The 13,121-nt window shown below is 34.5% G+C and overlaps 1 protein-coding gene across 1 annotated transcript; it reads left to right on the top strand.

The window, feature by feature from the left end:
- The first annotated feature begins 10,422 nt into the window (after positions 1 to 10,422).
- LOC123683417 (beta-1,3-galactosyltransferase 1-like) lies at positions 10,423 to 11,566 on the top strand. The gene has a single exon (XM_045622436.1). It carries the CDS (start codon positions 10,456 to 10,458, stop codon positions 11,491 to 11,493), a length of 1,038 nt encoding a protein of 345 aa, XP_045478392.1. The 5' UTR covers positions 10,423 to 10,455; the 3' UTR covers positions 11,494 to 11,566.
- Positions 11,567 to 13,121: the final 1,555 nt, after the last annotated feature.

Raw genomic sequence — 13,121 nt, 5'->3', positions numbered from 1 at the left:
TTTCTATTCAGATAGGTGGAATACAGGCAGGTGGAGTAATGGAAGAATCAAACTTTATCAGATCTTGCGCATGTAAATTTTTTTTTATTTTTTGAAAATAGCCTGTTGCACTCGTTTACCATGATTAAAGTAATTGCGAAATATAGTGTTGATAGTCTATTCAATTCGATGTATAGTGGGTTGGTCAATGGGTAAATATGCGTTTTATTTATTGTCGAAACGTTATCATACATTGATCCTTTGTAGGTATCATCGTAGGATTTTGCACGATTGGGTTATTATGATTTTCCTCTCGATTGAGTTTTGAATGAATAAATAGGTAACAACATAGAATACCAAAATAAATAATACGGATTTTTCAGTAATTTAAATGGAGTATGAATCAAAGTGAAGGATTCATTATTAAGGCAGAGCGCAATGTAAAATATTTATTGGGTAATATATTAGACATTTGAATGAGAGTATTTTTTGGAGAAATTTCCAATGACTATTTCACACCTCCCATTTCTATATATGTATTTGTATTGTTCACAATGAGCATAAACTATTTAACCCATATAAACAAACATACATGGAGAGTCGATATACACACACTGGCAAAACTAGGTCTCAACGAAGTTGGGAGTTCATTTTCTCTTGAATCCTTCCAAACGCTCATATGTTGCCTGTTGCCTCATATTTTCTTAGTATTACCTTTATTAATTGCGATACCTTAATTTTGAGGAAAATTACAGTAATTTATATGGTACCGTTGTTGAACGAGAAATTAATCTTTTGAATCGCAAATCTCTTAACTTCATTCGATAAACTGAATCAGAAGTGTATAGGATGTCCCAAATTCGATGCTCACTTAAGTATCTCGAGAACTATAAGATTTAGAGAAAAAATATTCAAGGACCCTCGAGCCCTTTTTTCGAAATAATGATATATAAATATCAGAAGGGGATCATAGATATCTTGATTCATTCTCAAGTTACGGGGTGTTTCTGAAAAGTGACCATTTAAAATACTTCGCTATATCTTGGTTTCTGTTGGAAAAATTACAAAACTTTTTTTCAGTAGTTTTTATTGGTTATATGATACTTTAAACAGATCATAGAAATTAAATACCGTTTCAGAGATATGGAGCAAAAAAGGTGTTTCTTAAATGGGACACCCTATATTTTTTATTGCAGTTTTTTAGCCGCAGATGGAACTATTAGATCTACACCTTTACATTGGTTACTAGTTCCGCCTCATATTCGTAGAAAAGTCGCAGTTGAGATATCTTGGGATAAATTTTATTTTTACCCTAACATATTTCCAAATGTATCTTACCTCCCAGATACTAGAATTGCCAGATTAAAGTTATACGTAAACCTTTATGGATTAATCCTTCGATCTTTTAAAAGTGACAAGGAAATTTGGCGTTCGGAATGGAGTTCTTGTAATATCTTCAACAAAATGTAATCGTTAATCCTTCAGAGAAACTTCCAGGTTTCAATCTCCTCAGGAAAATTTGGTGTTCTTTCAATAGATTTTTTTATTTATTTTTTTTTATACGCATCTCTCGGGAAAAGACTGAGCTTATAACGGCCTTTCAAGCGCCCCGAGATGAATTTAGAAGAAATCGATTGTGCGTGTCTTAAACTGCTGTAAGTTGTAATCAAGGGGGAATACATCTTGAGGTAGGGTATTCCATAGCCTTGCAGTTCGGTAGAGAAAAGCCTTCTGATACACCGATGTCCTAGCTGTAGAAAGATGCACGACCTAGGATTTAGGACTAGTCATGCATGGTCGTTGCAATAATGCTCTTCAAAAAGCATTGACCACTTGAATAGTTCAATTTATAGATTTCAATTTTATTTCAATATAATGCTCAGACCTTGCCATTAGGTTTAGAATACAAGATCATTTAAATGTCCTCCGCGACATCTTTTGGAGGACTGGATACTTCTAAGGTAATTTTCGATGACCCACCGGCATATTTCTGGCAATATCTCACCAATAACTTGACAGATGTTGGTTTTCAGTCGATAATCTGAAGATTATCGGTATAAATATGATTCTTCGCATAACCCCACAAAAAAAAAATCGAAAGGCGACAAATCACAAAATCTTGGTGGCCAACTCAAATCACCGAAAATAGAAATAACGAGTTCTAGGAATTTTTCTTGCAATAGAGCCAGAACGAGTCGTGTTTTGAGGCTTATGGTACTATCTTGCTGGTTTTGAAAAAATGCCACTAGATTTTTCTATCAGCACTAGTTCTTGAGATGCAGGTTAGGTTGAGTTAGATTAGTTCAATTGAAGTTTTCTTCCGAGGTCAGCACCTTGTCGTGTTGGAAAGGTTTGTAGTAACTGCCTGCTGTGAAGTAGACAGTGAAACTAAGACTGACCAGAAAATGAGGCGTGGCTGATACCAGCCTGTTACATTCCACATACCTCAACAATTCCATGTTCCCCAAACACCACACTCCTGACAATACCTCTTCCAACCCTAAGAATATCCTCTAATCGCTACCCTTCCAACTGACAGGTTGTAGCAGAACGAGCAGCACTAGATGAGAAGGGGCCCACTAAAGAGGAGATAAAGGCGCAGAACCGACCAGACAGAGGCCATAAAGGTAGGTGGAAATCAATGACAGATCTAGCAGAACGAGACACAAGAGGCTGAGAAGGAAGAAAGAAGATGCCAACATTTGGCTGTTAGTACGTGGCAGAATAGGGGCTACTTATTTTTCCGCGGGCGCCAGTTAAGGACCTTGAGTTCCTTAAGGTAATTCTCGGTACACTGTTCGAGCAGGAACTATGACTTTAATGACCTCAAATCTTAGGAAACGAAGATAATAAAAAGGTATGTTAGCTCTCTGCTCAAGGTCAAAATCCCTAAGCTCCTTCAAAAACTGCCCTCTTATAACATCCCAGCACGAACCAAGGTGAATCCCGAGCTGTGTGGCATCCTTGGAATATTTTTCTACGTGTTCAGCAAGGTGTAAATGGAGGTTTTTAGTGTGTATGCTCTTGAAGTGAGCCTCACACTACCCCACAGGTGCCGACAGAAGCTGTCGAGATTTGTTGGGTGTCCATAAGGTAGATTTCCTTCCATTTCACAAAAAAAAATTGACATTTATTTTGATACTAGCCAAAAATAAAGACATGAATATCTTAATATTCAGGGTGATTCCGGAGGAGACCGTAAGATTTTAGGAGAAGTTTACACTAGTCGAGGCTGTTTCGAAACAATGTTTGGTTTATGGTTGTGGGCCTTTATTGAGAGTCTAAGGGTGATTTGTCCGATTCGACCGATTTTTCTTTTATTCATAACTCTGGTATGGTTTGATCAATATTGATGGAATTTTCAGTGTAGAACAATATGATTGTCAACTTTCAATAATTCCAACACCTTCTCGAAAATACAGGGTGGAAATTATGATAAGTTCAAATTAAATTTGCAGGTTAAAAAAACAACCTGTACTTTATTCCGTTTTCAAAAATTCGCCTGCTTCAGATTATACCATAAGTTTACATTACTGGAGTTTTTTTATTTTTTTGGCACACGTCCAGTTTTCCTAGAGAAAATTTTTAAAGATGAACAATGTCGTTATTTCGCTATTATTCTGAACTAGATAGCAAAAGCTGTATCATCTGTGGTACTTTTTGACGTAGGCCACTTTTTTTGAAAACTTTTATAGTTATAATGGTTTATACTGAAGATATTTTAAATTGTATTCCTGAAAAATTTTCAAATCTTCTGCAAATTCACGGATCACTCTACAAGAGGTCCGAAAGACACTATAATTAAGAAAAAAAACTATATACAGAAAATTTTTAATTGATAAGTGACTAATGTACGTAAATTTTGTGAAAATTCTTAAATCCATGCTTTTTTAAACTAGTTATGACGTGAAATATACACAAGTTGAGAATAAAAAATGCTCAATGTAACAAAAAAAAAGATCTGTAGATTGAACGATTACAAAGTTTGATGATTGTAATTCATTAATTATACGTATGGATATTTGAAATTTCATAATTTACCTACTGTTGAGGTGATTATTCGCCAGACTTCGCGGTTGCCGGTTAGAATACCCAATTTAGAAACATCAAACCAAATTATGCGTTATGATGAAACAAGATATTTTGTATATCCTTATCGAAATATAAAGAGGTTTCTAATTTTAAACTTTTTTCCATCGTATCTTATGAGATTCAACTATACAGGATGTTAGGTAATTCGACGTGATCCTTTGAAGGAGGCATACCATTAATACATTCATACTAAGTACTACATTTGCAACAAATTAAGTCCAATCAAGGGGTAAAAGTGGATGGTTACTGAGCTATGGCGGTTTTCTAATTTCTCAGAAAAGTTATTTCGGAAAATAATTAATTGTGTGAAAACTATTAGAGTGTAAATACCCAATTAATGTTTTCTTGAAAGATGAGAAATGAGGGATACTTTTGGAAAGTAGAAAAGTCACCCAAAACTTATATGATCTTAAAAATAATTGGTGTTAAGTGGCCACAACTTTTTTGTTGAAAATTTCCTTAGAATCAGTTGTGTATTACTCGAAAAAACTCCATGATACTTGGCCATCATCAATTCCATGTTTCATCAGCTTTCTAAAAAGGTATAAATTCTTTCACGGGATCGAACAAAAAATTAAATGAAAAACAATGCAATTGTGGATGCCCCACCACACATTGAAAAAGAAACGTCTCTGATGGGCAGTTTCTTTTAATTTTCGCAGATTTTGCGTTTTTAGGAGAAAATGGCAGAAAAGGAACTCAATATTCATTGGCATGTTATCTCTGAGTAATAAACATAGATAGAGGAAGCATATGTCATTTTCAGTAAGCTAATTTTGTCCCCAACATGAACTATCAAATTTGACATGAAGCGCGCGGAAATGAAAATATATCAGTGATACGATATTTCACTCAATTCGCGAGTTTCTCCACGAAAAACCCACTTCGTATGTCCCATAGTGAATCAACGTTTCATATTAACTCAAAATATATTGCAATAAATACCTAAATATATCAGAAATTCATAAAACAAACTTAAAGCGCGCCAAATGACGTCAAACATCCGATGACACTAGGAGAGCAAAAGTTGTCAAACCTTGGATTTCAGCAGGTAGATCAGAAAATAATAAATATTCTACTTATTTATTCGGCAATTGGGACAAATATCGGATTCAAATTTGCATATTTAATTGGGAATCACTCAAATAAACATATTTCATTCAATATAATATACATTCATAACGATATAGTAAAATTGTGGATTTGAAAATATATCACAATCCGACATCTTAATCTAACCATGGGGGGGACATGTAAAAATTGCGTATACTCCCTCTGTCTATGTTTATTACTCTATGCGTGTAATACAATGCGTCATTTTAAGACGATACGCTACTGCTCTCGTTGAATCTGTAGCATTTGTTTCAGATTCTCAAATTAAATTTTTGGCTACAATTCTCCTTTCTAAAGTGAAACCTCATTTTTCAGCTCTCAAAAAAGCATTAATTGAATTTTATCACTAATTGTTATTACACAATTAATTTTTGTCCGAAAAAACTCAGTTGATTTGACTTAATTTGTTGCAAATGATCTCTAGTATGACCCCTTCAAAGGATCGTGTCGAAAAACCAAACACCTGTATATGACAATTGAAACTTGATTGACATGTATAGAAAGAGCATCTGATTCAAACGCACCAAAATAATATAAGTATTTCATTTTACCATGGTATGTAATTTCAGACGTAATTCCCTTAGATTGTTCCTCCTGTAATTTCTGCATTATAACTGATATTAGTTAATACAACGTTTCAATGTTATTGGATATTATCGGACTTCTTGTTGGTGTTCAGTGGTTTTATTGATTTCCCAAACGTTTGGAGACAAACGTTTGGAGATAAATGGATGTATATAAGTCGTCCCAAAACATAAAAAAAAAACTAGAGGAGCTTTTTAATATTCGTTCATTCATAATATTAGCGCCATAATTGAAGACAATATATAAGTTCATATGGGAATTGGAAGGACAAAATTTAAAGTTGTCATGGCAACATTGTGTACCTATTATTTTTTTTATTTCTTATGTTATTGAGGTTCAGTACAATAATCAGAATTCAATAATCCATAACATGTTCACAGACATTTACAGTTCCCTAAATGAAAGTATTACATACGAGTATTTCCAAAACAACCATAAAGCATAAACTGTTATTACAAAATTTAACCAGAATTAAAACCATCGCGGTAAAATAAAATTCACATCTCCAAATAGTTGAGAAACTTCTACACCTCCATCCGACGTCCAAAATAATTCAGTGAACCACGAGTGTTGCATAACAAGTAGTCCTCATTAAAAACCAGACCAAGAATGAAATATAAGTACTTTCCCATCTTAGGAAGGTCAGTATACACCTTGGAAAACATCGTGGTCACTCAACCAATGATAAGGTCGTTATCCAAACCAACCCAGGAGGAATTACCTATTTCCCAAAAGGATGCTGGTCTGACCTTTTTAGATTACAAGTTGATGGAAAACCCGAATTAAAGTTGATTCTGCAAAATGAAAAATAATTTTAAATGTTTCTGATATTGTGGTAGCATAACTGCTAAGTATATAGGTACAGGAAGTTCTTCAAGCTCTTTGATAAAGCTCTGAACATTCTAGACATTTTTCTTCCATTTCCGAATCGTTGAGAAGATACTTGAATTAAAAAAAAAAATTTCTTGTTGAACTTAGACCTATAAGTAAGTATTAACAAAATAGTAGCTATGGAAATTTTCTTTTTTTCAGTTTCTTTTGAATATTTTGAAAATTATTGGAACTATATCAATATAATTTGAGGAATGAGTGATTGAGAATGAAAATCTTAATAATATCTGAGAAATAAAATGAAAAAAAAGAAAATTTTTTTCAGTTTTTGTTCAACCGGAAGTGCCGGAGATTGGAAAATGTTTTATAAGCTGAATACAGAATCGCGAACAATATCCGAATTTTCAGATTTCAAATAGAAAATTCTAATAGGCAGTCGAACTTGAAACACCCTGTATATAAACTGGTCAGCTTAACTTTACTAGACACATGAAAATAAATAATTTTATCTACTCCTATTGAATTATATATTCATTATTCAACTGTTTTTGAGCAATTAACAGTATCTATTAACAAACATCGTGAGTTATAATAACTCACTACTATAACTCACTATAATAAATCGGAAAAGATGGATCTGTGCTTCTATACTTCTGTGCTTCCATTCGATTGGACGAAAGGGAACATCATAGAACAAGTATACTTACTCTATGGGGAACATTCCATTACTGTTATTGAGAGGAGGAATGTCACTTTGATAATTTTGACGTTTATTGGTAAGTTTAGGAGTTTGTCAATGAAGTTCTTTCTCTATTCTTGTATTTTAGTATTTATTGTAATAGTCGTAGATAAAGTATAGTATTCAACTTGCGGTAATGGTCATAAATCACTTGATGAATTACAGCACTCGCCTGCGGCTCGTGCTGCAAACTTCATCTGCGTGAGTTATGACCTACATTACCGCTCGTTGAATAATATACTATTAAAATCTTACTTCTCAACGAAAACGAACTGGATCTATGTTCATAGGATAAAAATGTTCACAATGAGCACAACTTTCAATTGTCGAAGTTCGTGATAGATAAAACACCCTGTATAAATTTCATGCAGGTAGGTAGATACGCTATTTTTGTTCAACAATAGAAAACTTGATAAATAATAAACTGGACCAGCATATAATTTCTACACATGGTGATGCATATTTGATATCTACTAGAGTATGGATGCTCCATTTTCTAGTATTTTTTTCGAAAAATAAAACTTCATTTTTGATTTATGAACGAAAATTGGAAATTACCAATTTTTATCAAATCATAATTTCAGAAGTTCCGGAGATCCTATTGTTAGACATCGAATTTGGACAGCTTGTAAAAATAATTTTGAGGTTCGTCTTACCAGAGTTCACTTTTAACAAAAATAGTTATTGAGATGAAATTTCATCGAAAGCAAAATGGTAGCAGAAAAAAATCTCAAAGCTATGCTGACTCGGCTATAAAGATAAAAAAATCTCCTTCATCTGTTGGTCCAGTGAGTAGGACCTGTTTAACTATTCGCTGTTGGATGAAAAAATTGACAGTGCCTTGTCTGAAGTGGTAATGGGACACAGTAACAAGGCCTTCACAGAACACAACCGGTTTTTCAAATCATTCAGACGCTATAAGCTTCTGAGAGGCCTAGGAGAGTATTGGGAATAGACAATATTATATATGTCAAAAATGTATCGGTGAATAATGAATTTAATTAATTTTTTTGTTGTTGATTACAAAACAACATCAAGGGCATAGATTTTTTTTCTTGGGGGGTAATCGAAAAAAAATTTTTTTACAAGAACGTTTACCTATATCTGTAATGTGAGAAAAATAGGTTTGATAACGAAGTTTGAACTAAATTACTCTAAATAATTTTTTTATTACCAATTCGAATTCCGATTGTTCTTACCTTATACTGGGTTTTATTAAAATGGAGTTACGAAGGAAAATGAGAGATTCCTTGATTAATTTTAAGAATGAAAAGTCTCATAAACATGAGTCCGCAAAAGCTTTGTTTTCGAGACACAGGGTGTTTCTTGTATAGTCGTACTTTTTAGTGATGCTTATATCAGTTTATCGAATCTTCATTAATTTTTGTTACAGAATGAATAAATAAGTTCTAAAAATTATAATTGATTTATTCATCACAGCCTATTAACTGGATATAATCTTTATAATTTATTTGAATATTTATGTGGATTACTAGAGAATTGTTTGAAATTTTTTTTCTCGAATTCGACTGCACATACGACAAAACTACAACAAACCAAAAAGTGTAGGTAGTACTAGACCAGAGTTTCTTTTCACATTTTTCTAAAGTACCACTGCTTCACCAAAAAATAATTCTGGAGGAAAGAAGCGGATACCCTTCCAGAAAAAATATAAACCTGTAGATTTGCATACAAAATAAGCATATCACAAAATCAAAACTTTAAATTGGATATTCAAGTTGAATATCTTGTGAAGGAAAGATGCTATGAAAAAAAATACTTGAACTTTAACATCGGTATCTCAAAAACAAAGCGTTTGCGGACTCATGTTATAGGAATTTTTTTCTTAAAATGACCCGACAAATCTGTCATTTTCATTTGTACCTCCAATATATGAATACCATTTAGATATAATCAATTCAATACTGATATATGCACAAATAAATTGCAATTTGAATGAAACACAATAATAAACAATTATACAACAAAAATAAACAAAATAATAAACACAATAAATTGTATAACACAGCCCAGACAGTTTTTCGATGCGAATTACTCAGTTCAGTTCTGTGTTAACTACAGTATTGAAATGTTATGACGAGAATGATACAAAAAACCGAAAACACTGGGTAAGTGTATACCGATGACGAATGCAAAAATCAAAGATGGCAAATAAAGGGTGACGCCGAAAAGCGGATAAATAAAAGAAAATTATGAACCTCGGATATAGACGTGCTCGTAGTGCAATAAAAAAACTCATCTTGAAAGCGATAATAAATTCATAAACCGTAAAAGTGTCCTATTTTTTACTGCCTTGTCGATTTCAAAGTCATGTAAAATGATTATTGGTTCATTTCATGGAAAAAATTTGGTGTTTCGTCTTTGCGAGAATTCTGAAATTTTATATTTTGGAAATCTTGGGGATAATTACCCCCAGTACCCCCCTTTTTCTACGCCCTTGTTTCTAAATGAAAGTTCGGATGTAACAAAACAATCCCAAGTTTTGTGGTAAATTCCATTATGATTGCGTGACCACAACCTGAAAAAATTCAAGAAGAATATCTAATGAGAAGCTTGATACCGAATTTAAAGCTGATCACCAGAACCAAAGAAAATAGAAGAGTTTCGGAAAAGAAATACACAATATTTCCGTGAAAACAGACCCGATAAGGATGAGATTTTGGGTGTAGATTCAAAATGAACATTTCAAGCTCCGAGCAAAATTTTGTGTTGATCGCTTCATCAAAATCATAGAAAATTCAAGCATATATACTGAAAAAAGAAATGGAAAAACAATGACGTGAAGTCAGGTGCTTTTGGGAGTTTGCTCGTTCATGTGCCAATTGCACCCTTGGAAATATCAATATATAGTTCTGTGGAGTCCAAGAGCGAAATTGGCACATGGATGTCGAGCATTCAGAAGCTTCTGACTCCACGTCAGTACTTTCATCATTTTTTTGCAATATGATGTCTTCTCATTTATTATTATTATACAATTTCGAGTTAGGTGTAGGTACCTACTTCTTATTTAAACTTCTTATGGAACACATTTCTGTGTTTCGAAAGAAGTTCATATGAAAAATGAGATAAAATGTCAGTTGCAGTAATGTCATCCCATGTATCGAAGATATTTTTTCATGTGGAGATTCGCAATCAGGCAATTATGTATATTTTTCGTCATTCTTAACATTATTTCAATTGTTTTCCTCCCTAATAGTGATGACCTCCCAAATAATTTCAGTACAGTACAGACAGAAAATACGTCTACTTCAAATTTGAAACTCCCTTTGAAATTATCGAAACCTATCCACATCACAACACTTGGGGACTTGTATAAACGAGGATATTTTTATGAGAACTCAAGACTTTGTCCAGGAGAAGGAATAAATATTAAAGTTTTCATAACTATTTTTTCCAGCCCTACAAACAAAGAAAATCGAAAAATTATACGAATGACATGGGGTCACTTCTCAAAACGCAGTGATGTAGCCTTAGGTTTTTTGATTGGATCGTTCAATAATGATACGTTAAGAATAAAATTGAAACAGGAACAACATCTATATGGTGACATAATCCAAACCAAATGTTTGGACTCTTATGAAAACTTAACATACAAAACGTTATCAATGTTAGATTGGGTGAACCAATTCTGTCCAAAATCGAAATTCATTCTGAAAACTGATGATGACATGTTCATAAATGTTTTGAAACTTCTTGACTTGATTGAAACTATACCAAATGGAAATTTTGCAATGTATGGAAAGATTATAGACAGAATGACACGCTTTAAGGATAAAAATTGGAAGCATTACTTGCCCACGGCTCAATATCCTCATGATGTTCTTCCAACGTATCTTTGTGGTCCAGCATACTTAATTCCAGTTCACATAGCTCAACTTTTACTTAATGAGTCATTGTCCCGACCACCTTTTAGACTTGAAGATGTATTCATTAGTGGTATAGTAGCGAAAAAATTGAAAATAAAATTAGTACATATTTCTGGGTTCTACAATTTTCATATGAATATTAAAGAATGCAATGCTCAAAATCGAATAAGTCTGCATAATATGAACCAAGATGAACAACTGCAAATATGGAAAAATATACACAATCCTTTTATAAGATGCGGTTTACAAAAACTGATACTGTTTTAAGTTCAGCAAAAAAATAACACTACTGAGCTATCTACTGTATATTTTCAGCAATAAAACAGGTTGTTTTGTATCACCATTTGACTTATGGGCGTATTATAGGTAGGTATTTCATTCTCGGATATTCTTAACTCTGATTAAAATTGAAATAATTATTGCACCAATTAATGAATAAAAACATAAAAAAGTACTGACTTGTAGTAGTTTTAATTCGGTTTAATTTTTTATTCGTATTCAGATAATTTTTTAACGAAATAGCTCATGCAGATTTTGTATTCAATAAATAAAAACCTTAAAGGGGCGCACAGCTAGGTCTCTATTGAAATGGGAGTGCTGCTATACCATAGGGCTACTGGCCAGAGGCAATAAAGTAACTCAACTGTGGGTACCGGAGCATTGTGGCATTGAAGGAAATGAAAAAGCCGATGAACTTGCAAAAAGGTCATCAAGGTTAACACCTGTTGATCCTGAGCCCTTTTGTGGGCTTGGAAAATACCAATACCAATACGGCTGTAAGGTGGAGGAGTCCCTTTCCCATATGCTCCAGCAATGCCCACTTGGCCATACCAAGCGGATGAACAGGCACAATTTTGTAGTGAAGAGGATCGTCGATGCAGCTCGAAGGAAGGGATGGGAGGTTGTCGAGGAGCCTCACATCAGAGACACCAGAGGCAGGCTCAACAAGCCCGATATGGTCTGCACCAAAGGCGCGGAGGTGATAGTTGCAGACGTGGGGGTGTCATGGGAGGCCTCTAGGTCGCTCTCTGAAACATATGATCTGAAGAGAGCGACATATGATCAGCCAGAGCTGTTGGAGGTGGTGGCGGCAAGGAATCCTGGCAGAAGCATCCGAGTTCTGTCCTTCATCATCGGAGCAAGGGGGTTCTGGTGCCGAGAAAGCAGTGCCCTTCTACAAGCCCTCTCAATAGACACCACGCCAATTAGAAGGGACCTCGTGATGACAACTCTACGAGGAGGATGGTCCATCCACAAAGATGTCAGTCGCAGAGCGTGGGATTAGCATTTTATCTTTTGCTACCTCTGGCAAGATTCACAGAGCGTAATTGATCTTTTGTGCGTGTTGCATGTGTTCGTGTTCGGGATTATGGCCTTTTCCGTTCTAAGTGTGTGAGAGTGAACGGTTGAGCGTCATCAGAGACAATTTTTGATTTTCTCTTATACCATTGTTCACTGCCTACATTCCTTTGTTACCTTGTGATATATACTTATATGTACCATTGAATTGTGTCCTATATACACTTGCACTATGTAATTCACACTGTCTACTTGAATAAAGATCTTTAACAGCAGTCCAACAATAGGAGTAGGACAATAAGAAAACACTCTGGACACTGTCGGCGCAAATATCTGTTGTATCGCATGGGTAAGTCAGAAGATGAGATCTGCCGGCTCTGCGGAAAGGGGGTAGAAACAATCGAACACATAGTGTGCAAATGCCCGAGGTTGACTGACCTAAGAAGCACTTAGGTACATGGGAAAGCCACTTCTGGATACCCACGAAGAAATAGCCAAGGCTTCTAAGGATGTCGTCGGTTTCTTCAACAGCATTGACGGCCTCCCTGGTTTTGTGTGAATAGGTAGGGTTAAGAACAAAAGATCAATTTGGTCTC

This window comes from Harmonia axyridis, chromosome 6, assembly GCF_914767665.1.
Source record: "Harmonia axyridis chromosome 6, icHarAxyr1.1, whole genome shotgun sequence".
In the NCBI taxonomy this organism is placed as follows: Eukaryota; Metazoa; Arthropoda; class Insecta; order Coleoptera; family Coccinellidae; genus Harmonia; species Harmonia axyridis.
Note: the sequence above shows the minus strand (reverse complement) of the source record. Positions and strands in the feature narration are given on the sequence as shown.